Source organism: Pseudophryne corroboree, chromosome 5 (assembly GCF_028390025.1).
Source record: "Pseudophryne corroboree isolate aPseCor3 chromosome 5, aPseCor3.hap2, whole genome shotgun sequence".
Lineage (NCBI taxonomy): Eukaryota > Metazoa > Chordata > Amphibia > Anura > Myobatrachidae > Pseudophryne > Pseudophryne corroboree.
Window position 1 is genome coordinate 634262812 of NC_086448.1, and position 25795 is coordinate 634288606.

The 25795-nt window shown below is 46.6% G+C and overlaps 1 protein-coding gene across 3 annotated transcripts in view; it reads right to left on the reverse strand.

Annotated features, from left to right (window-relative positions):
• The window catches only part of ANKRD29 (ankyrin repeat domain 29), a 137428-nt gene that overhangs the window by 91045 nt on the left and 20588 nt on the right, over positions 1-25795 (reverse strand). For all 3 annotated transcript variants that reach the window (XM_063923599.1, XM_063923598.1, XM_063923600.1), the window contains 2 exons: positions 20465-20563; positions 18918-19016 (listed from right to left, as the gene is read on the reverse strand). In XM_063923599.1, the coding sequence (XP_063779669.1) occupies positions 18918-19016; positions 20465-20563 (198 nt within the window). The remainder of the gene's footprint in view (positions 1-18917; positions 19017-20464; positions 20564-25795) is intronic.

Sequence of the window (25795 nt, forward strand, 5' to 3'; positions counted from 1 at the left end):
ACCCTCAGGCAATAGCTATAGACGCTCTGGTAACACAGTGGGTGTACCAGTCAGTGTATGTGTTCCCTCCTCTGCCTCTCATAACCAAGGTACTGAGAATTATAAGATGGAGAGGAGTAAGCACTATATTCGTGGCTCCGGATTGGCCAAGAAGGACTTGGTAACCGGAACTTCAAGAGATGCTCACGGAGGATCCGTGGCCTCTACCTCTAAGAAGGGACCTGCTCCAGCAAGGACCCTGTCTGTTCCAAGACTTACCGCGGCTGCATTTAACGGCAGGGCGGTTGAACGCCGGATCCTGAAGGAAAAAGGCATTCCGGATGAAGTCATCCCTATCCTGATCAAAGCCAGGAAAGATATAACCGCAAAACATTATCACCGCATTTGGCGAAAATATGTTGCGTGGTGCGAGGCCAGTAAGGCCCCGACGGAGGAATTTTCAACTAGGTCGATTCCTACATTTCCTGCAAACAGGAGTGTCTATGGGCCTGAAACGGGGGTCCATTAAGGTTCAAATTTCGGCCCTGTCAATTTTCTTCCAAAAAGAACTAGCTTCAGTCCCTGAAGTTCAGACGTTTGTGAAAGGGGTACTGTATATACAGCCTCCTTTTGTGCCTCCAGTGGCACCTTGGGATCTAAATGTAGTTTTTGGGTTCCAAAAGTCACATTGGTTTGAACCACTTAAATATGTGGAGTTAAAATATCTCACATGGAAAGTGGTCATGCTGTTGGCCCTGGCCTGGGCCAGGTGCGTGTCAGAATTGGCGGCTTTATCCTCATCTGATTTTCCATTCGGACAGGGCGGAATTGAGGACTTGTCCTCAGTTTCTCCCTAAGGTGGTTTTCAGCGTTTCACCTGAATCAACCTATTGTGGTGCCTGCGGCTACTAGGGACTTGGAGGACTCCAAGTTGCTAGACGTTGTCAGAGCCCTGGAAATATAGGTTTCCAGGACGGCTGGAGTCAGAAAATCTGACTCGTTGTTTATTCTGTATGCACTCAACAAGCTGGGTGCTCCTGCTTCTAAGCAGACTATGGCTCGTTGGATTTGTAGTACAATTCAGCTTGCACATTCTGTGACAGGCCTGCCACAGCCAAAATCTGTAAAAGCCCACTCCACAAGGAAGGTGGGCTCATCTTGGGCGGCTGCCCGAGGGGTCTCGGCTTTACAACTTTGCCGAGCAGCTACTTGGTCAGGAGCAAATACGTTTGTAAAATTCTACAAATTTTATACCCTGGCTGAGGAGGACCTGGAGTTCTCTCATTTGGTGCTGCAGAGTCATCCGCACTCTCCCGCCCGTTTGGGAGCTTTGGTATAATCCCCATGGTCCTTACGGAGTCCCCAGCATCCACTTAGGACGTTAGAGAAAATAAGAATTTACTTACCGATAATTCTATTTCTCGTAGTCCGTAGTGGATGATGGGCGCCCATCCCAAGTGCGGATTGTCTGCAATACTGGTACATAGTTATTGTTACCAAAAAATCGGGTTATTGCTGTAGTGAGCCATCTTTTCTAGAGGCTCCTCTGTTATCATGCTGTTAACTGGGTTTAGATCACAAGTTATATGGTGTGATTGGTGTGGCTGGTATGAGTCTTACCCGGGATTCAAAATCCTTCCTTATTGTGTACGCTCGTCCGGGCACAGTATCCTAACTGAGGCTTGGAGGAGGGTCATGGGGGGAGGAGCCAGTGCACACCAGGTAGTTCTAAAGCTTTACTTTTGTGCCCAGTCTCCTGCGGAGCCGCTATTCCCCATGGTCCTTACGGAGTCCCCAGCATCCACTACGGACTACGAGAAATAGAATTATCGGTAAGTAAATTCTTATTATTATGAACAGTGTTGAAGAACCCTACGGCATACTTCCCAACTGTCCTGATTTCAGCAGGACAGTCCCGCTATTTGGAAACTGTCCCTCTGTCCCACCTGCGGGTCCCAGTGTCCCGCGGGCGGGGGGTAGGTTGGGAGTGCCAGTGATCACAGCTGCTCTGCAAAGCAGCTGTGATCACTAAATTAGATGCCAACATCGGCATCCCAGGCGCTAGAATGCCTCGCCACTATGTGCTTGCCACGCTGCCACAGGTTCTATTCTCCCTCTATGGGTGTCGTGGACACCCATAGAGGAGGAATCACCTACCTTGCAAATACTCCAGCAGCGGTATAGTACCCCCGTCGGGATTCCAGGTTTGGTATTGAGACAGCCGGGATCCCGATGGGCGGAATGTTAACCCCATACCACCTGGAGAACCTATTGCCAATGTCTGAGAGTTCTACATGACATTATTATTCCCAGTCTACCGATTTACAAATAAGGAACTACAGTATGTGTTATGACTATGTGGCAGAAGAGGTACTTTGCCACCTGTAAGCTACACACAGGGTCCTGGGGGTGGATGGGAAGTGTGGATGGACCAGGTTCCCATCCATTTGGCCCAGACCAGGTCTTATAGGCTTCTTTGCCCAAGAAGTTGCTCATCAGCCAGCACCTGGGTGCTGGGTTTAAAGCAGAGTCTCTCCCATGAGTCAGGGCTCCTGAAGGCAATTAGTGTCCAGGTAATAGGCCTGCTAGGGACAGTGGGATCCGGAGGGCACGGCCACTAGTGTCAGGATGCCGGGACCTGAAGGGTTCCTTATTAAGTAAGAGGGAGTGAGGCAGAGCCTAACCTCCCTGGTTGTTTATACTAAAGACAGTTATCTTTGTTTTATGTATATCTTTGTTTTTGAGCTACCTGAATAAAAGGTATTTGTTGTTTTTGCACAAGCCTGGAGTCGGTCGTTGGTGGATTTTTGTAGCAGAGCACATTCTAGCAAGTCTCCTGTTACAACAGTTTTAAAAGTGCAGATAAACAGGGAGGCAGGAAGCGTATGCCAGGGAGGAGGGTAGGAAAACAGAAAAGATAAGAGATAATTTAAGTCCATGGACATGAGTGTGTTATATGCCACACAAAACAATGGAAGAAATGTGTCCATATAAAGTAAATTTATCTGGGACTTTTCGGCAGCCCCTCACAATGATAAACTGTCTATTTATTTTTAAAATAAAGTCAAATGCAGGAATATACAAACCTAGCGCAACCAGGTATGCAGCCTATGGTACATACATGTGGATGACCTTAAACGCAAGGAGAAATGCTAAGGAAAGAGATAATGGGGTAATTCAGATCTGATCGTAGATGTGCTAAATTTAGCACATCTACGATCATTTTCTCTGACATGCGGAGGGACTCCCAGCACAGGGCTAGTCCGCCCTGCGTGTCTGGCTCTGCCCAACCCACCAAGGGTGCAAAAGCATCGCACGGCGGCAAAGCTTTTGCTCCCGGCGGGTAGCTCCCTGCCTGCGCAGCTCCTGCGCGCTGGCGGGAAGCTACCCACCGCATCCCGGGTCGCAGTGGCTGTGTGCCACCGCAACGGTCTGGACACGACTGCGTTGTCTGGACCACGCCCCACCAGTGGCGTTCTAACGCCGTTGGCATGCCCCCTCCCGCCCCGCAACCGCCTCTACCTGTCAATCAGGCAGAGGCGATCGTAGCCCAAAGATGCTGTTAGCATCTCACAGGACTCCCGGGGGCGCCCGCGTAGTGCGCCTGCTGCGCGAGTGCACTGCACAAAAGGATTCAGATTGCAATCGCTGCCGCTGCAGCGATCCAGTCTGAATTAGCCCATATGTTGAATAACCAGCGCCCCAAACCATTAAATAAATAGAATAAAAACAAATCATTTCTCTCTTGTAGCACTTGGTTTCAATAAATTGGTTATTCGTGCATATGGGGAGAGAGACAAAACAGAATACAGAGTGATATTGTCACAGAAAATAAACTTAATTAAATAAAATCTAAATAAAACCAGCTAGAGTCTGATATGAAGTAGAAAACATAGACATGTATGACTCAGTGGGGGTAATTCCAAGTTGATCGCAGCAGGATTTTTGATAGCAATTGGGCAAAACCATGTGCACTGCAGGGGGGGCAGATGTAACATGTGCAGTGAGAGTTAGATTTGGGTCGGTTATTTTATTTCTGTGCAGGGTAAATACTGGCTGCTTTATTTTTACACTGCAAATTAGATTGCAGATTGAACACACCACACCCAAATCTAACTCTCTCTGCACATGTTATATCTGCCCCCCCTGCAGTGCACATGGTTTTGCCCAACTGCTAAAAAGTTTCCTGCTGCGATCAACTTGGAATTAGCCCCCATGTGCACTGCATGGGAGGCAGATATAACATGTGCAGAAAGAGATAGATTTGGGTGTGGTGTGTTCAATCTGCAATCTAATTTGCAGTGTAAAAATAAAGCAGCCAGTATTTACACTGCACAGAAACAAAATAACCCACCCAAATCTAACTCTTTCTGCACATGTTATATCTGCTTCCCCTGCAGTGCACATGGGGGGTCATTCTGAGTTGTTCGCTCGTTGCCGATTTTCGCAACGGAGCGATTAAGGCAAAAATGCGCATGCGCATGGTACACAGTGTATTTTAGCACAAAACTTAGTAGATTTACTCACGTCCGAACGAAGAATTTTCATCGTTGAAGTGATCGGAGTGTGATTGACAGGAAGTGGGTGTTTCTGGGCAGAAACTGGGAGTGTGCGGAAAAACGCAGGCATGCCAGGATAAAACGTGGGAGTGTCTGGAGAAACGGGGGAGTGGGTGGCCGAACGCAGGGCGTGTTTGTGACGTCAAACCAGGAACGAAACGGGCTGAGCTGATCGCAGTGTAGGAGTAAGTCTCGAGCTACTCAGAAACTGCTAAGAATTTTCTATTCGCAATTCTGCTAATCTTTTGTTCGCAATTCTGCTAAGCTAAGATACACTCCCAGAGGGCGGCGGCCTAGCGTGTGCAATGCTGCTAAAATCTGCTAGCGAGCGAACAACTCGGAATGACCCCCATGGTTTTGCCCAACTGCTAACAAAATTCCTGCTGCAATCAACTTGGAATTACCCCCAGTGTTGGAGTGCAAAATAGTCCAACAATGAAATCAATCAGTTGTAAAATGTAAGCTGTCTGTAGCTCGAAAGCCTCCATACCAGAGGTATGTAAAAGTCCAGATTTGGCTTGCGATGAGGGGAATCTGGATAGTACCCTCAATGTCTAACAAACACTCCTAGTGTCCAGTAAGTACAGCATCACTGCTGTCACACACTCCTAGCATCTAGTAAGTACAGCATCACTGCTGTCACACACTCCTAGCATCTAGTAAGTACTGCACTACTGCTGTCACACACTCCTAGCGTCCAGGAGCAAGAGTAGATCATGTTAGGGGAAAGACCCCCATTACATGCTAATATATACACACACACACACACATACACACACTCTCCCCCGTTTTTTCGTTCTCTCTCTCTCTCTCTTGTCACCCTCCTCTCTCTTTCTTTCTTTCTCTTCTCTACCCCCTCTCTCCCCTTTCCAGCTAACTCTTTTTCCCCCTTCTATCTCTCCTCCCCTCTCTCTGTTTCCCATCTCTCATTCTCTCATTTTTTTTAAATGTTTTTATTTTATTTTTATTTTATTTTTTGGTGGTGGGGCTACATTACTGCCTTGCTCTGGGTGACAGATGTCCTAGTTTTGGCCATGTTCTGTGCCCACCCACATAACCTTCGATGCCTCCTTATCTACGAGGGTCATTCCGAGTTGATCACTCGCTAGTTATTTTTTGCAGCGCTGCGATCAGATAGTCGCCGACTACAGGGGAGTGTATTTTCGCTTTGCAAGTGTGCGAACGCTTGTGCAGCCGAGAAGTACAAAAAAGTTTTGTGCAGTTTCTGAGTAGGGCTGAACTTACTCAGCTGCTGCGATCACTTCAGCCTGTCCGGTCCCGGAACTTACGTCAGACACCCGCCCTGCAAATGCTTGGACATGCCTACATTTTTCCAACCACTCCCTGAAAACGGTCAGTTGACACCCATAAACGCCTTCTTCCTGTCAATCTTCTTGCGATAGGCTGTGCGAATGGATTCTTCGATAAATCCATCGCCCAGCACCGATCAGCTTTGTACCCGTACGATGCGCCTGCGCATTGCAGTGCATACGTATGCACAGTTTTCCGGAATTTAACCTGATCGCAGCACTGCAAAAAGTTGCTAGCGTGCGAGCAGATCTGAATGACCCCCTACATCTCTATACAGTCCACACATAACCTCACATATTTTATCTAAATCCACATTCACATCCTCCTAACACTTGGCCAACATTACTGGGTGACCATATCATATAGCCCATTAAGAACCTTTGCAATTTGGCTGGAATATTTTGCAATAGGTAGCATCTATCCTTGCGTATTAATGCCTACAGTATTTCCTATAGATTGTAAGCTTGCAAGTGCAAGCAGGCCCTTACGTTTATGTCTGTCTGTTATTACCCAGTTTTGTTCTATTATTGTTGTTCCAATTGTAAAGTGCAACGGAATATGCTGCGCTATAAAATAAACTATTAATAAATAAATAATATACAGTTAGACACATTGTGACGGTACATAGATATATAATGTTCCAGAAGAAAAGATGGGCGTATCTCAAGATGCATCCAACTCTGTAAGGATCAGTTTTACGGATAAAGGGGTCTTTTTACTAAGCCTTGGATGGAGATAAAGTGCATGGAGATAAGTACCAGCCAATCAGCTACTAACTGACATGTCACAGGCTGTGCTTGAAAAATGACAGTCAGGAACTGATTGGCTGGTACTTTATCTCCATGCCCTTTAACTCCATCCAAGGCTTAGTAAATAGACCCCAAAGAATCTTATTCAGCAAGGATTACAATTTCTGCTAAAAAGCAGTTGCTGCGATCAAATAGTTGCCGCCCAGAAATAGAGAAAAAATGCCCATTGCAGAAATTGCGAAGGCATCACAAAACCATACGCAAATACCGGTACAATGAAGATTTTTCCTATCTGCGCAAGGCAAGGTCGGCGGCGGGCTCCGGCGTGTATTTGTGTGTGTGTAATAAGCAGCAGAGGCAGCAGTGCCAGATTCTTGCAATTATGTCAGCAGGGTGTCAGGCAAGGAAGTACACAGTCACAGAGGATTCTGGAAATCTACCATGAGGTGGACCCGTGGAAACCCAGCACACACTGAATGGCCTTAAGCCAAAAAAGGTTAGTAGCTGTTATAGAGTAAATTACCCACTGCTTCTCCCCAGTATCACCCGCTGCCTCTCCCCAGCGTCACCCACAGTCTCTCCCCAGTGTCACCCACTGCCACTCCCAGGCGTCACCCACTGTCTCTCCCCAGTGTCACCCACTGTCTCTCCCCAGTGTCTCCCACTGCTTGTCACCCACTGCCTCTCCCCAGTGTCACCTGCTGCCTGTCACTCACTGCCTCTCCCCAGCATCACCTACTGCCTCTCCCCAGTGTTACCCACTGCCTCTCCCCAGTGTTACCCACTGCATTTCACATATTGCATCTCCCCAGTGTCAACCATGGCCTATCACCTACTGCTTCTCCCCAGCATCACCCACTGCCTATCACCTACTGCTCTCCACATCATCACCCACTGCCTCTCCCCAGCATCACCCACTGCCTATCACCTACTGCCTCTCCCCAGCGTCACCCACTGCCTCTCCCCAGCGTCACCCACTGCCTGTCACCTGCTGCCTCTCCCCAGCGTCACCCACTGCCTCTCCCCAGCGTCACCCACTGCCTCTCCTCAGCATCACTCACTGCCTCTCCCCAACATCACACACTGCCTCTCCCCAGTGTTCCTGTCATACTAACGTTTGCACCAGAGTTTTTACTGTATAAAGTATATATAAAATACAAAGAATATGTTTGAAATATCTTTTTTGTATTATTCTAATAATTTTTATAGACAAAACTCTGCAGTAAAAAGTCTATGGCAGGTGAGGCAGTGCCTCACCTTGCAATCTTTTCCGCACCTCTCAGATCAAAACTCACAAAATTTCCCGAGGTTTATACTGCTGCACCTTTGTATAATGCCCAGACAGTGCCGTACCTAGGCATTTTAGCGCTGTGTGCAAGAAACGGCATTGGCGCCCCCACCACCACACATGCAAGATAGGGGCAGTGGAGGACTTCCGGTGGGCGGGGCATCAAGCATGGCCGCTTTTTACCACAGCTCCAAGCAACGAATCCAAAATCTACCTCCATCCTCCTCACAACACCAATTTTGCCTCTAAATATTATCATCAGTGGATAGAGCTAGCTATGTGGAGGAGATTGGTGCCTCGTTTGCCACGGAGCGACCCCTCTTTTTACTTTCTTTTCCACCGGAGTCTGGCCACCGTGACTGACGGCCTCCTGGACCGCCTAAACTACCGCCAGTGGCGTGTCCCCCATTGTAAGAGACTTAGCTCCTAGCTGCCTCTACCCTTCGGACCCCCCTCTCCCTCGTTGGACTTTTTCCTGTCCTACCTGTGGCCAGCGCTGCGGATGCTGGCAGCGACGCTGCTGTTTCCTGCTGCATCAACGACCTGCGGTCCCGCGACTGTGGAGCCCTGCTCTGGCGCCCGCCGGCGCTGTTTTTTGGAGGTCAGAGCTCCCTCCCTCTGCCCCTAAGACACTGGTTGCGTAACCTAGAGCGGGGGAGCCGGCTCTGTTATCCGGGCCGCGCTCTCTCACCTGTGACGTGGGTGCACTGCTCCTGGACCATACTTGCCTACCTGACCCTCTCCATGAGGGAGAAAATGCTCTGTTCCTGGACTTTCCTGGTAATGTATGATTGCCATCACCTGTGGTGAAACACCTTTCTTATCAATTCACTAGCTCACCACAGGTGATGGCAATCATACATTACCAGGAAAGTGCAGGAACAGAGCATTTTCTCCCTCATGGAGAGGGTCAGGTAGGCAAGTATGTCCTGGACGCTGCCTGCTTGCTGCCATGGACCAGGTCTTGAACAATTGACCTCAGTCTCCTGGGGGACAATTACCGGCCACTCGCTCTGTTGCGCAGTCTGTGCTGTCCTTGGGGGATCGGATCTCCCTCCCCTTGCTTGTATTAGCGGCTATAGCCTTGTGGCCGTATGGACGGATGAGACAGCCCTGATCAAGGGGCTGCACACGCTCACAGGCTTCAAGATCTTTCTCCTCCAAAGTAACAGCCTACGTGGGATTGCTTATCAGGAGCAGGTGGACCACTGCCCAGCCACTTTTTCCCTGGACCATTGCCCCAACACATCTCACTAGCGTTTGGCTGTCATCCGGGGGTCTGGATGCCGGAAGCCTGTGGGACCTCTATTTTTACCTAGCCATCTCTCATCCCCCGGATCTGCACTTCTGGGATACAGCAGGCCAGATTCTGGAGACAGAGGCCAATCGCTGCTGGTATCTGGGTGATCGTGAGGAGTGTTTCCGGACTTTTCTGCATGTTGTCTGCTTGCTGCCTCTCCGGTGAAAGCACCTGCATCAAACAACCACACAGATTGTCTCCTATTAACCTGGTATTTGTTTCCCCCCTACTAATATCTCTTCCCTCCCCACCTAGTGTGTTATCCTGCCCCCCCAAACCCCTACTCTCCCCTCTTTTTTTTCTTTTCCTCCCCTTCTCTCTTTCCCTACAATAGGTGGCGACTATCCCCACTCCTGATCTTGAATCATATGAACTGTCCCTCCAGCTATATTGGACAAGTATACAGGGACTCTTCTGCTGAATAGTGCCCATATTGTCCTGCACCTATAGTGAATTAAATTGTGCTTTACTCAACCACCTTGCACAATACCGTGGACAAAGTATTTTATTTAGTCTTGTTCAGTGACTTTACACCTGTTATATATCTTAGGCTACAGTGTTATACTTGCCTACGTGCTTCCGGCCACTGTTCGTTTATTTTCAGTTATTATAGGTAATCAATGCTTTTTATTACAGGTGCTTGAATAACTGTATATTGCTATTTTTGTAACTGCAGCAACGTTGCCATCTAGAGCCTTAAATTCGCTTCTCATTTTCTATTCTGCTCTTCCAGGATTATTTGTAACTTTCCTGGTTATTCTTAGAGATCAGTAATGCAAATATCAACCTAAGTCCTTAGTTACGCTTAACATTTTAAAGGCGCTAATTGACAATTGTGTATACCGTTTGTTTTTTTGTTTGTTGTTTTTTGTTTTTTCATTAAGCACCTCTATTTTATCTTACTCGCTATCTGAGATTGTATTGTCACGCCTGTTTCTATGTATGCTCTTATTTCTACAGTTCGTTAGCTACAGTTTGTTGCCAATAATCTCACCGCACGCTTGCAACTAAACATACAGACGTAGCGATTTAACCGCGTCTGTGGTTCACTTTTATATACTACTTCTTCTATTTGCTATTATTTTATAGTTTCTTCATACCAGTCTCCCTGAATTGTTCTTTGCCTTCAGGTCCGTACTGTTTTTTGATTAGCGTTTAATCATTTCTCTACACTCCTGACCGCTTCCTATTATTCACAAAACTTATTGCATGCTCTGATTATGTGACTGTCCATTTACTCTTGCTGGGATCCCCCCCCCCCCCGTGAAACCCATGTTTTTAGTACAATAGCGTATCAAAATTTTACCACCCGAGACTTATTACCTTTAACTACAATATCTTCGGTGATTGTTATACTTTTGGGCCTATAGTATTTTTTTTTTACTCCCTCCTGATTCCCCTGGGGTATGGATAAATATCTCGATAAAAATATGCCTCCAAAACAATCAAACCTCACAAACAGAGCAGGGAAGGGGAAAGAAGTGACCCAGAAATCAGGCCCCTCCTCTCCTGTTAGCTCTGAGGTAGACGCTTCGGAAGCGCATGGAGACAAACATTCTTCCTTGACGGCGAAAAAAAATTGCTGATTTTATGATGCCTCTGATGGACAAAAGATTTAATGACCTTCAAACCCGCTTGGATGCTGGGTTGGCCCGCATTGACTCACACGCGTCTCGCTTCACGGCATTAGAATCTAGAGTAAGCGATATAGAAGATAATACCCGTTCCTGTCAGGATGAGATATCTACCCACCACCGACTTACACAACAATTACAGGAGAAACTGGAGGACTTAGAAAATAGGTCCCGCAGAAACAACCTCCGGTTTGTGGGTATACCCTGAAGAATTGAGAGACAACAACTCACATCTTTTCTTGGTACAGACCTGCCCACGTCATTGGGGATCCTAGATAGCATTGAGATACCCCATATTGAGAGAGCCCACAGATTAGGGGCCTTGAGAGAGGAGACGCCACGGCGATCTCGCCCAGTTATTGCCCGCTATCTCGATTATAGAGCTAAAGAACAAATGCTACTCGCTTATCGTAAAGCTAAAGACCTAGTGGTCGGAGGGCATAAAATTGTGATTTTTCAAGATTTGTCTGCCGCAGTTGCCCAAAAGAGAAAAGAATTCTCAGAGGTTTGCTCTTTTTTACACAACAAAAATATCAGGTTTGCCTTGCTCTACCCTGCGAAACTGCGGGTGATGGAAAATGGCAGTCAAACTTTTTTCAATGATCCGGAGGTAGCGAAATCACACTATTTGACAGATAGGTTAACTCAGCGATCACCACGTAGATAAAATGCTACCTTGGCATCATCTAGCCTTTAAATCACCGGGAATTCATCGTCTCGGGTGGTGCCAACTGTTATTACTTTGTTTTTATTTATTTTTCTTCTGTTCCTTTTACTCCCCTTTTGGGGTGGCATCCCTGCGTAATAGAGCTTTATTGCTATATCTAGCAGTATTCCGTGTGCGCACCACTAGGCCTAGATGGTGCCCACCATAGTTGTAGTTGGTTGGAAAATGTTTGAAAATGGAGTTATGAGTCGTTTTGGATATTCAAACTTGTCTCATGTTTTATGCAAATTCATGTTAACAATATGTACAATTTGTATCAGTATGCAGCCTTGGAACTGGAAGGGAGTTGCTGACACGAACCAAATTATTTGTCCAATTTTCCTGCAGCACATCTGCCTCTGGGGGGGGTGAGTAGCCATGCCGTCTATTCTAACTAATCCTTCTGATACTCTACCCCCGAAACCTCTTCAGATAGTTTCCTGGAATGTAGGGGGCTTGAACACGCCTGTCAAGAGATGGCGAGTCGTTACACACCTTAAACGTCTGCATCCAGATGTGGTGTTCCTACAGGAGACCCACTGGATACCGAGTGAAAATAACACACTGAAAGCTACCTGGTATGGCTCATGTATATCTGCCCCTTTCCATAGGAAAAATAGGGGAGTAGCCATTTTATTTCATAAAGATCTTCCAATAACTATTTTGGATGAAATACCTGACCCTAACGGAAGATTTATCATTCTAGATATTGAAATCTTCCGCACCAAATATACCTTGGTCAACATTTACGCCCCTAATGTCAACACACACTTGTTCATTCAAGACCTCAGACATACTCTCCAGAGTAGAACTAATTACCCTCTCATAGTAGGGGGCGACTATAATATGGTGGAAGACCCCACGATTGATAGATCACCAGCTGTGTCCAGAAACACTGATTTTCACAGCAGGTTTTTGTCCTCCTTTAGACACTCCTTGGACCTATCTGATCCGTGGAGATTACTGAACCCTAGTGATAGAATGCACACACATTTATCACTGGCCCATAACTCGCTATCCCTTATAGACAAAATTCTTATAGCTGATGAATTAATGTCACACATTTATCAAGTGGACATACATGACATATTAATATCGAACCACGCCCCTGTCTCCTTGACTCTTACCCATTCTTCCATGCATCCGACTGATTGTCTATGGCGCTTCCCACATTATTTGGCTAACCCAGAAGACTTTAAATTGTATCTCATTTATCACTGGACAAATTTTGTCGATGAGAATCTAGACTATTGGGACATGCCTGAAATATTTTGGAACGCCTCTAAGGCAGTGATGAGGGGACATATTATAAGCTATGTGGCCAAAAAAAAAAAGGAGACTAAGGCAGACTATGATGCATTAAAGACAGTAATGTCAGACTCCTTTCAGGCTTACGTTTCTACCCCGTCAGAAAGCACACTACAGTAACTACATACAGACAAGGGCGACAACTACTGGAAGCTTATCTAGCAACACAAGCACAACATTCCATTGATTACACGAAAAATAAATTCTATAAGTGGGGGAACAAGGCAGGTAGGTTGCTTGCGGTCATGTCTCGACCCCCTAGAAAACGCCATACAATAACCGCATTGAAACACCCTACAACTGGCGTCACTATAACCAAATCCAAGGAAATTCTATCCCAATTTCAAGATTACTTTACAACGCTATTTAGTTCCTCACAAATAGATAAAGATATTCAAAGTAATTTACTTACAAGTACCGTGCTACCTCCTCTAACTCCAGAACAACGGGAAGCCTTAGCGGGCAAAATCACAATGGAAGAAATCAACCACACTATCTTACTCTTACCTCATGGTAAATCCCCAGGCCCAGATGGTCTTTCAGATGATTACTATGATTACTATCGCATACTACAACCGCATATTGCTCCCTTGGAATTGTTTCAAGCTATACACGAAAAAAATTGTCCATCCCCTTTTTTTAATGAAGCACACATAACCCTTATATCAAAACCAGACAGGGATGCAACGTTACTTTCTTCGTATAGGCCTATTAGTCTTCTGAACGTTGACTATAAGATTTTGGCAAAAATTATGGCGACAAGGCTCCAAGTTATTCTTCCCGATATTCTTGCTGTTACTCAAATGGGGTTTGTACAAGGCCGGCACGCAGTCAGCGCTATTCGCACAGCTTTAGCTGCAGTAGTAACATCTCAAAATTCCAGCGCTGATTCAAAAATGCTTTTAAGTCTTGATGCTAACAAAGCGTTTGACATGATGTTATGGACACATTTATATACAGTTTTAGAAAACAGGGGCTTCGAAACACAATTTATTGATTATATACGGTGTATATACAACAAACCTTCTGCCTCCCTCCTTATAAATGGAGTTAGAGGGCCGCAATTTTATCTGGAACGGGGCACCCGTCAGGGCTGTCCTTTATCCCCTAATCTGGCATTAGACCCTTTATTGCGTATACTGCAAGACTGGACAGCATTTCAGGGGGATCAAAACAGGTACACAGGAAATTAAATTATCCGCCTTTGCCGATGATATACTCCTTTATATCAGCAGCCCTGAACTGACCCTCCAACTAATACTCGACAAAATTTGTATGTTCGGATCTATATCAGGTTTTAGCATAAACATTGACAAATCCAGAGCAATGCTATTAAGTGCAGCTACCATTAATACGCGATGGACTGCTCAATACCCTCTACATTGGGTTGATGCACATATCCCATACCTGGGAATTTTGATACCAAAAAAACATAGATACAGAATAAATGTTAGTAAAGCTATAACTACCCTATCGGCCGATATAAAGGGATGGGACCGACTTCCGTTATCTTACTTGGACAGGGCCAACCTACTTAAAATGGTTGCCATCCCCCGTTTACTCTATCCACTACAAACACTCCCAGTCCTGCTTACGAAAACAGATATTCAATCAATTAACACACTCATTAGGAGATTTATCTGGGAGGGTGGCAGAGCTAGGATAGCATTACGGAAGTTGACCCAGCCTAAGTCAAATGGAGGGATCAACTTCCCTGATATTGAAGTATACAATCACGCTGCTCTTTTAAGACACCTGAGAGATTCGATACAAAAAAGTTCAGTCTACACGAATACGTCACTAGAACAAAATTTCTTGCAGGGCATAGATCTGACGTGTTTCCTTCACCAGCATGACCAGGAGATTCCAGATTATATCAAATCCAACCCACTCCTGTGGACTACTAGAAAATTATGGCACATTCTGCGCCATCATGCTAAATTGAATCAATACCATTCCTTACATCTGCCCTTACTCCAGAACCCTGACTTTTTGGACGGCATGGCTGCTCACCCCTTCACCATGTGGAGATTGGCTGGGTTACATACTATTCGATCTTTGGTTTCCACGGAGGATCAGAGAATGCTAACCTTCTCTGAGGTATCCTCGACGTTTGCTATGATCAGCCCATACCCCTTAGCATTCATACAAATGCGATTTTACATAACCCATGTTCTTAAGCACTTTTCAATAGCGTATTGGACTAACTCCCTAGACAGTCTTTTACCCGGTCCCACAACACAAAGCTATTTCTTCCCATTACACTTTCTTGAGGAAAATCTTAGACCATGCTAAAGTTACGGGAGGCATGTCTAAATGGTTAAGTCATTTCCCTAGATTAACGATACCTGTACTGGAAAAAGCCCTATTGTTCTCGCGCAAAGTTTTACCGGCCAGCATGTACACAGAATTATTTTTAAATGTATATCACAATGCATATATGTCCCCTTTGCGACGTTTCCATATGGGAACTTCAAAAACCCATTTATGCCCAAAATGCCGTCAATCTGAAGCTGATACTTATCATTGTCTATAGGCCTGCCCGATCGTTCAATACTTTTGGCATCTCGTTAGACGATATGCTGAAGCCAAATTAATAACTTATGTTCCATTCACACCAGAATGGGCAATTCTGGGCATTATTGATCCAAATCTTAGGATGCCCCTAGAATGCAAAAAATTGCTTGTGGCCCTTAGCGCAGCAGGGAAAAAGACAATTCTTCAGGGATGGATAGATAGTACACCTCCGCAGATACCTTTATTTTTATCTAAAATTTATTATTTGTTCCGGATGGATTGGGTGGAGGCGACAGTGGACAAGGGCAAACAGGTGGATCATTTTTTTACGCTATGGGAATCATATATTTCTACCCTTCCTCTTACCACACGGCAACAAATACATCATAGCCTGAAAAACACCTCGTGGTATTTAACGAGACTAGCAGCTCAGGATCCACCTGTTTCCCTGTGCTGATGCTAGAGATCTGTTGGCGGCTCCCTTCAAGGCTAATATGATAACTTTGAGGATTTGATGTTACTTTGTTAGAACACATTGACATATTCAACTCGTCATGATCGACCATTTCCACTGTTTTATTTATGTTAACATGTGTTGAGATTTCTGATGTCAAGCCTATTTCACACGAATGACTATTACTACTGATATGTTAATGTTTGTTAACACATGATGACTCAATAAAGAAAAGAAAAAAAAGAGGGGAAGTGCGCGTCGTAGGAGCGCGAAAAATATATAGGGGCGTGGTTTCATGGGGAAGGGGCGTGGCCACAAAAAATACCAGTTCATACATCGGTGCACAGTAGTCTCCATTATTCAAATTATGCTGCACAGTAGCGCCACTACACCAGGTAGAGCCCCTTTTACACATTACAGCAGACAGCGTCCCCTTTTTACACATTACGGCAGACAGCGTCCCCTTTTTTTACACATTACGGCAGACAGCATCCCCTTTTTTACACATTACGGCAGATAGTGTCCCCCTTTTTTACACATTACAGCAGACAGCGTCCCCCTTTTTTACACATTACAGCAAACAGCGTCCCCTTTTTTACACATAACGGCAGACAGTGTCCCCCTTTTTTATACATTACGGCAGACAGCGTCCCCTTTTTTGCACAGTACGGCAGACAGCATCCCCCTTTTTACACATTACGGCAGACAGCGTCCCTTTTTACACATTACAGCAGACAGCGTCCCCCTTTTTACACATTACGGCAGACAGCGTCCCCCTTTTTACACATTGCGGCAGACAGCGTCCCTTTTTACACATTACAGCAGACAGCGTCCCCCTTTTTACACATTGCGGCAGCCAGTCCCCCTTTTTACAAATTACGGCAGACTGTGTCCCCCTTTTTACACATTGCGGCAGCCAGTCCCCCTTTTTACACATTATGGCAGACGGTGTCCCCCTTTTTACACATTGCGGCAGAAAGGATAGAGAAAGAGAGAGAGAGAGAAAGAGATACTTACCATCTCCCCGCTGGCAGTCAGGCTCCATCGTGCTGTCAGCTCCCTTGGTGCAGGCAGCGGAGAAGGGTGAGGAGGGAGGGGGACTGGAGCCACAGCCGCGCTATGTCATTGGTAGTAGCACCACTGCAGCAGCCCCCTCTCCTTCCGTATAGGCTGCCCGGCGATGCTGTGAATGCTGGGATGAAGGAAGCGCATCCCAGCATTCATAGCAGCGCCGGGCAGCCTATACGTAAGGAGAGGGGACTGCTGCAGCGGCGCTACTACAAATTACATAGCACTGCTGCGGCTCTAGTCCCCCTCCCTCCTCCTCCTTCACCGCTGCCTGGCGCTACTCTCTCCTCTCCAGCGCGGCGCACGGCACACAGCAGAGGCGGCATGTAATGAGTCCATTTGACTCATTACATGCCGCTGGCCGTTGCACACTCAGAGCAGCTGCGCTGTGTGCCAGGCACACCTGGCACACACGTAGTTATGGCCCTGTGCCCAGATGTACCCTTTGGCCCATATATTGCGTTTAACTCTGTCTCTTGTGCTGGCTAGTGCCTCCTAAGCCATTTAGCTCACCGCACGTCCCTGGTGTACCGGGCCCCAAGATTTGTGTTGCTGGCCCTTAGTGGGCACCTATGATTGCCATCCCATAGTGGGCCCTTCATACCCCAGTCCAACACTGAGTGTCCCAATCCAGAAACTCTCCTAGAGCCCCAAGGTATATTAATCCAGCTCTGGACATTAGCACCAGCTCCATGTTAGGGACAAGAGATCCATCAGAAACAGACATCTATTTCTCGTACTGTACATATATGACACTTCCACAACACTACCATCAGAAATAGCCCCTCTGTGTGTCTTGATACTCACTGCCCAGAAATGCCTATTTCACGCTGGTCTCTGTTTGCACAAGATACGGTAAGCATCACCTTCTTGTGACTTTGGACACATCGTGCCGCTCATGTGGACACCATGTTTCGTGATTCAGATGAATTCGCAGACAGCTCAAAAATGGGAAAATGGATGCGTATGAATGTAATAAAAGGTGTGAGCATGGGTTTTGGGTAGATATTTGTATCCAGGTGATTTGTTCATTAAGCTGGCCCATGGGGTTTGGGAAGAGCTGGTGGTGTCTGGGAGGGGACCTGCTGATTTTTGCGAGTCCAAGCTTTGGGAAAACTGAGCTGGTGCAGACTTCAGTTTGTATTTGCACTATAGAGGGCCTCTGCATCCTTCTGTGGCTGAGCTAATCGGTGGATAATATTATGGAGTAGACCTGAGAAATAGTTGGGAAGAGTAAGGAACCCATCAAATATTGCTATGGATTCAAGTAATTTCTAGTTATGCTAATTATGGAATGAAGAAGACCAAGGGGGTTAATTACTAAACAATGCTTTTAGAAACGTATCTGTGTTGTATGCTGGTTTTTAAGTTGCAATTTAATAATAAAGGTAACTGTAGCCAAGTGTACTCATGTATGGACAATGCAGAGTTGTAAGGGAATACGGAATTGCAGTCTATGCAGAGCTGTGTGTAGGCCTGTTTTCAGATGGATCTCTTGCGCTAAGGCTAAGGCTTGTGCAAATGTGCACTGATAATGATGATAGCTATGAAACCAGGAGTATGGATAGGGCCATGCACATGCAAAGATATAACTGTCCATCTCTTTCCATGTATGCAATTAGTCTATAATAACTTGCACTCAATCTCTACTTTTTCATTCTGTCATTCTCCATCTACATCATCTGGAACATCCCTTGTTCCTCTATGTCCCCAAACTGTTATTTCATTGGTTCATCTTATCCCAACACCTGGCTTGTTCTTTCTACAGAGCTTAGAACAAAGTTGCTTCACTTATTCTGCTCCCCGAACCAGACTCCTCACTTCCCTCGCTCTCTCCCCATACCTTCCACATTGGGAGTCACACTCTTACACCATTGGGCCTAGCGCTTAAAATCCACCACTTAAGGAGATGAGATTTATTTATTTATTTTGCTAGTCTCCAACTATATGATACATCAATCCTTTACCTATTATATTGTTGATTATAGGGATAAATATCTACATGTCCAGCATCTAAATCTTAGAGGAAGCAAATGCTCCTTACTCTGGTAGTGAATTCTGTAGATGCTCCAAATTCGAAGAGGAATTTCACTATATTATTGTGACCTTGCTGGGCAGCAAAAAACAGGGCAGTGGCACCAGACTGCAAGAGAAACATAACAGTATATTAGGGATGGCTAATTTAGGAGTGCACAGATAATACCACAGGTAACATTTGCAATCAACAAACTCTGAATATCAGCTCAGCAATTTACATGTAACCATTGCTTATGGCAATTAAACCCCTGTGAAACACTAGTTATTGGACCATGTCATAGTGTTGTTTTTTTAAGTTCACCCAATTTGTTTATGTTGTCAAGCAGAAACGTAATTACTCTTTTAATAGATGCAAACATGCAGCTGCTCAGGGGTGGTTTATAGGAAAATGTATTAGCACTTCCCTGTACAATAATAATAATAATAATAATAATAATGATAATAATAATAATAATAATAATATTGATGTTCATTTAAAAAGCACTGAGCAACAGCTGGTTTAATAATTTATACAACAACAAAGCATACAGTACATACACACAGAACATGGACATACAAGGTTGCTGGAGAAGGAGTAGACATCAGAGAGGTTAGAGAGGGCCCTGCTTGTGATAGCTTTCAGGCATTCCCGACCACGGTTCTCAAGGCACACTAACAGTCCGGGTTTTAGTGATATCCATGCTTGAGCACAGGTGACTCAGTTATTATGATTTCATATTTTGATTTAACCATCTATGCTGAAGCCTTGATATCACTAAAACCTGCACTGCTAGTGTGCCTCGAGAATCGAGGTTGGGAATGTATGGATTAAAGGCTAGGGAGAGAGGGTAATGCTGAGACTCTGACCCTGAACTAGACTCTAGAAAGGGACAGAGTGGTAGCTGGTAGTGCACACTAGGAGTACTTTGCAGGGGTGGAATAGGCAAGGGCGTAACATGAAGTTTTAGTGGCCAGGGCCATTTTAAAACATGGCGCCTCCCCCCCCCCCCCCACGGCAAGACAATTAATAAAAATTATACTTACTCGGATAGACTCTGTGTACTGGCGTCACTAGAAGACACTAGGGATGTCCCAGAGTCTAGATCCGGGAAAATTCCTACTGCGCCATTTTCCCAGTGGTTTCTGCAGCGCTGCTGCCATTGCTGACGGAGAGTAAGTATTACAAAACTGGATTCAGCATGTGCAATGGACTCAGGGGCCCGTGAGCACCACGCACACTGCACCAGGAAAGGGTTGGCAGAGCCGCCCCTATGCCATTGCACCAAGGGCAAAGTGCCCCACATGCATCCCCCTTGTTATGCCACTGGGTATAGGGCCAAGCTATAGTAAAGTTGTGGGTTTTAAGCAAATGCTTGAAAGAAAGAAGGCTGGGCTGACCGGTGAAGATGATAGGGAGCCCTATATTGTATCTAACAATAAAACTTTGCTTTTGGCTTAATAAAATGATTGGCTTCTCTATTTGATTGATCTTTACGTTACCTTACATTTTATCATATACCATATATATTCCTATATATTTCTATACTACCTGGGTATAGGACCTACTTACAGTACCTCTCTCTGGAGATTGATATCTGCTCCCTGTAAGACCAGCTCCCGTACACCCTCCGTATGTCCAGCATACGACGCTACCATCAAGGCTGTAGCCCCTGTCTGTGATTATGAAGAGAAACAAATGTGAAAATAATACATAGCTCATTAATAAACCAGAAAAAATGCCATTATGTTACATCATGCTCTCTGCACTGTCAACATAGAGACTATTGGGGGTCATTCCAAGTTGATCGGTGCTGTGCTAAATTTAGCACAGCTACGATCATTCACATTGACATGCGTGGGGACGCCCAGCACTAGTCCGCCCCGCATGTCAGTGCCGCCCCCCCACCGCAGAAGTGCAAAGGCATCGCACAGCGGCGATGCCTTTGCACTTCAAGAGTAGCTCCCGACCAGCGCAGCTTTAGCGTGCTGGCCGGGAGCTACTCGTCGCTCCCGGCCCGCAGCGGCTGCGTGTGACATCACGCAGCCACCGCGGCCCGTCCCCTCAACGGTCCGGCCACGCCTGTGTTGGCCGGACTGCTCCCCCTAAATGGCGGCTTAATGCCGCCGTCCTGCCCCCTCCCGCCCAGCGACCGCCTCTGTCTCAGAGGCGAACGCTAAGCAATGTCGGCTGCCATGCGCCAGCGCATGCGCAGTTCCGACCTGATCACTACGCTGCGTCAAACTGCAGCGACTGCTCGGGTCAGAATGACCCCCATTGTCAGATCATATAGGTGTTGATATATAGTCAGCAGCAGTGTGTGATGGCGGTCAGTCCACATGGTGAATTACGTACCCAGAACTTGGCCAGGTCAGAGGTAGCGCTATGACGAGACTCCAGTGCTGCAGGTCCCAGCAGCACAGAAAAGAAGTCAGAGCAGAGTACTCTCCTCCAACAGTGATTCTACATAATCTATGTGTCCTGTTTCTGGAGCCTGTCTCCTGGTACCTGACTATTGGTATATTGCTCCAAAAAGGCATTCCATATTGCTGCATATAAATAGGCTCAATAATATGAGAGAATTGATCATGTGAACTATAGCAAAATAAGAATGCCTTCATATATGCGCAAATTCCCTTCCTGCAAAACATTTTCCTTTTTTTATTTCTGTGAGTTATTGAGCATTTTACTGCAGATACATTACATTCTGTATGGAACGGCCATATCCAACAATGGGGCAGATGTATACCCCTTTCACATCGCACAAATGACCCGGTATCGACACGGGTCAGTGGCCCTCATTCCGAGTTGATCGCTCGCTAGCTGCTTTTAGCAGCATTGCACACGCTAGGCCGCCGCCCTCTGGGAGTGTATCTTAGTTTAGCAGAATTGCAAACGAAAGATTAGCAATTCTGCTATTAAATAATTCCCTGCAGTTTCTGAGTAGCTCCAGACCTACTCCTAGATTGCGATCACCTCAGTCCGTTTAGTTCCTGGATTGACGTCACAAACACGCCCTGCGTTCGGCCAGCCACTCCCCTGTTTCTCCAGCCACTCCTGCGTTTTAGCCTGACATGCCTGCGTTTTTTAGCACACTCCCGGAAAACGCTCAGTTTCTACCCATAAACACCCACTTCCTGTCAATCACTCACCGATCAGCAGAGCGACTGAAAAGCGTTGCTCGGACCTGTGTAAAATTGCATAGTTTTGTGTGAAAATACTTAGCGCGTGCGCCCTGCGGCCCATACGCATGCGCAGATTCGCCATTTTTAGCCTGATCGCTATTCTGCTAAAAACGGCAGCGAGCGAACAACTCGGAATGACCACCAGTGTGCGTTGAAAAGGGCCATGCCTTTTAGATTGTAAGCTCGCAAGAGCAGGGACTTCTTTCCTCATGTGCCTTTCCTTTTCTTACTTACACTATCTTATACTCCTTACTGCCTTAGATGGCACCTAACCCCGGGTTTTCTATACCTGTCCTACAGTATATTGGCCCTCATTCCGAGTTATTCGCTCGCTAGCTGCTTTTAGAAGCATTGCACACGCTAGGCCGCCGCCCTCTGGGAGTGTATCTTAGCTTAGCAGAAGTGCGAACTAAAGATTAGCAGAATTGCGAATAGAAATTTCTTAGCAGTTTCTGAGTAGCTCCAGACTTACTCAGCCATTGCGACCAGCTCAGTCCTTTTCGTTCCTGGTTTGACGTCACAAACACACCCAGCGTTTGCCCAACCACTCCCCCGTTTCTCCAGCCACTCCTGCGTTTTGCAACTCGAACGCCTGCATTTTTCCGCACACTCCCATAAAACGGTCAGTTTCCGCCCAGAAACACCCACTTCCTGTCAATCACACTACGATCAGCACAGCGATGAAAAAGCTTCGTTCGGCCTATGAGACGTCTGGACATGCACAAGCTGAGTAGCCGGCTGTCTCATGTCAACCACTGTCTTTTATACAAAGCTGACACTATCACGTAATTTCAAACCGTACATTCACTCAGGTGTCGACCCCCTAGGGGGTGACATCACTATTACAGACACTCTGCTCCGTCTCCACCTCATTTTTCTCCTCATACATGTCGACACAAACGTACCGACACACAGCACACACACAGGGAATGCTCTGATAGAGGACAGGACCCCACTAGCCCTTTGGGGAGACAGAGGGAGAGTTTGCCAGCACACACCAGAGCGCTATATATATACAGGGATAACCTTATATAAGTGTTTTTCCCTTTATAGCTGCTGTATTGATTTATACTGCGCCTAATTTGTGCCCCCCTCTCTTTTTTAACCCCTTTCTGTAGTGTAGTGACTGCAGGGGAGAGCCAGGGAGCTTCCCTCCAACTGAGCTGTGAGGGAAAATGGCGCCAGTGTGCTGAGGAGATAGGCTCCGCCCCTTTCTCGGCGTCCTTATCATCCGTTTTTCTGTATGTTTTGGCAGGGGTTAAATGCATCCATATAGCCCAGAAGTTATATGTGATGCATTTATTTTAGCCATATAAGGTTTTTATCGATTTATTGCGTCTCAGGGCGCTGCCCCCCCAGCGCCCTGCACCCTCAGTGACCGGAGTGTGAAGTGTGCTGAGAGCAATGGCGCACAGCTGCGGTGCTGTGCGCTACCTTATCTGAAGACAGGATCGTCTTCTGCCGCCGATTTTCCGGACCTCTTCGCTCTTCTGGCTCTGTAAGGGGGCCGGCGGCGCGGCTCCGGGACCCATCCAGGCTGAACCTGTGATCGTCCCTCTGGAGCTAATGTCCAGTAGCCAAGAAGCCCAATCCACTCTGCACGCAGGTGAGTTCGCTTCTTCTCCCCTTAGTCCCTCGATGCAGTGAGCCTGTTGCCAGCAGGTCTCACTGAAAATAATAAACCTAAACTAAAACTTTCACAAAGAGCTCAGGAGAGCCCCTAGTGTGCACCCTTCTCGTCGGGCACAGAAATCTAACTGAGGCTTGGAGGAGGGTCATAGGGGGAGGAGCCAGTGCACACCAGGTGATCCTAAAGCTTTCTTTAGATGTGCCCAGACTCCTGCGGAGCCGCTATTCCCCATGGTCCTTACGGAGTTCCCAGCATCCACTAGGACGTCAGAGAAATAACTAAGCGCTTGCGCTCTGCGAACCTTGCGCATGCGCAGTAAGCGACTAATCGCAGTATAGTGAAAATCGGCAACGAACAACTCGGAATGACCCCCATTATTAGCAGAATTGCTAACGAAAGCAATTTCCTTGCAGGTTCTGAGTAGCTCCAGACCTACTCCTAGATTGCGATCACCTCAGTCCGTTTAGTTCCTGGTTTGACGTCACAAACACGCCCTGCGTTCGGCCAGCCACTCCTCCGTTTCTCCAGCCACTCCTGTGTTTTTACCTGGCACACCTGCGTTTTTTAGCACACTCCCTGAAAATTGCCAGTTTATGCCCAGGAACACCCACTTCCTGTCAATCACACTATGATCAGCAGAGCGATTGAAAAGCTTTGTTCGCCCGTGAGTAAAATAGCATAGTTTTGTGTAAAATTGCTTAGCGCGTGCGCCCTGCTGTGCATACACATGCGCAGAACTGCCGGATTTTAGCCTATTAGCAATTCTGCTAAAATTAGCAGCGAGCGAACAACTGGGAATGAGGGCCATTGTCTTCAACTGTAAGTGCTGTTTTCTTGTTTGCTCATTTGATTATGTACAGTGTAATGGGCGCTGCGGATCCCTTGTGGCGCCATATAAATAAAGGACAATAATAATATTAAATAATAATAATGTCCTAATTCCCGGGTCGCCTGACCCGGTAATTCAACTTGGGAATAAAGCAGTGTTATTCCCGGGTTGAATACCGGGTAAGTGGCAGCGTAAACGGATTCCCGGGCCATTTACTAGATATGGAGAGGCGGCGCGGAGATGAGCTCATCACCCAGCGCCGCCTCTGCCACCGCCTCCCTGCCGCTATGGCAACCGACCCGGCAAATTGCCGGCTCGGGAAGCCAGCAGATAGTCTCCAATGCCGGATCCCACCCGGGAAGTACCCATTTCCAATTCCTGGGTGGGATCCGGCATTGGAGATGTGAAAGGGGTATCATTAAGCCTGGAGAAGGGATAAAGCAGTTATAAGTGCAAGGTGATAACGCACCAGCCGATCACTACGGATGAAAAATGAGAGTTAGGACTCGGAGCTGATTGGCTGGTCTGTTATCACCTTGCACTTATCACTTCTTTATCCCTTCTCCAGGCTTAATACAGCTGCCCCATTGTATGCTCAGATATACCCATCACCTTAAGGGGTCTATTTACTAAGCATCAGGTGGAGATAAAATGGACGGAGATAAAGGGCTTAATTCAGAGTTGATCGCAGCAGCAACTTTGTTAGCAGTTGGACAAAACCATGGGCCTAATTCAGACCTGATCGTAGCCCTGCAAAATTTTGCAGTATTCGCTTTGCAAGTGTGTGAACGCATGTGTAGCAGAGCTGTACAAACAGATTTTGTGCAGTGTCTGAGTAGCCCAGGACTTACTCAGCCACTGCGATCACTTCAGCCTGTTCAGGACAGGAATTGACGTCAGACACCCGCCCTGCAAACGCTTGGACACGCCTGCGTTTTTCCAACCACTCCCAGAAAAAAGTCAGTTGACACCCACAAACGGCTTCTTCCTGTCAATCTCATTGAGAACGCCCGTGGGAATGGATTCTTCACACAAACCCATCTCTGAGCTGCGGGTCCGCTTTGTACCCATGCGATGTACCTGTGCATTGCGGTGCATACGCATGCGTAGTTTAGACCTGATCGCCCGCTGTACGAAAACACAGCCTAGCGATCAGGTCTCAATTAGGTCCATGGTTTTGCCCAACTGTTAACAAATTTGTTGCTGGGATCAACTCTGAATTACCCCCAAAGTACCAGCCAATCACCTTCTAACTGTCATTATT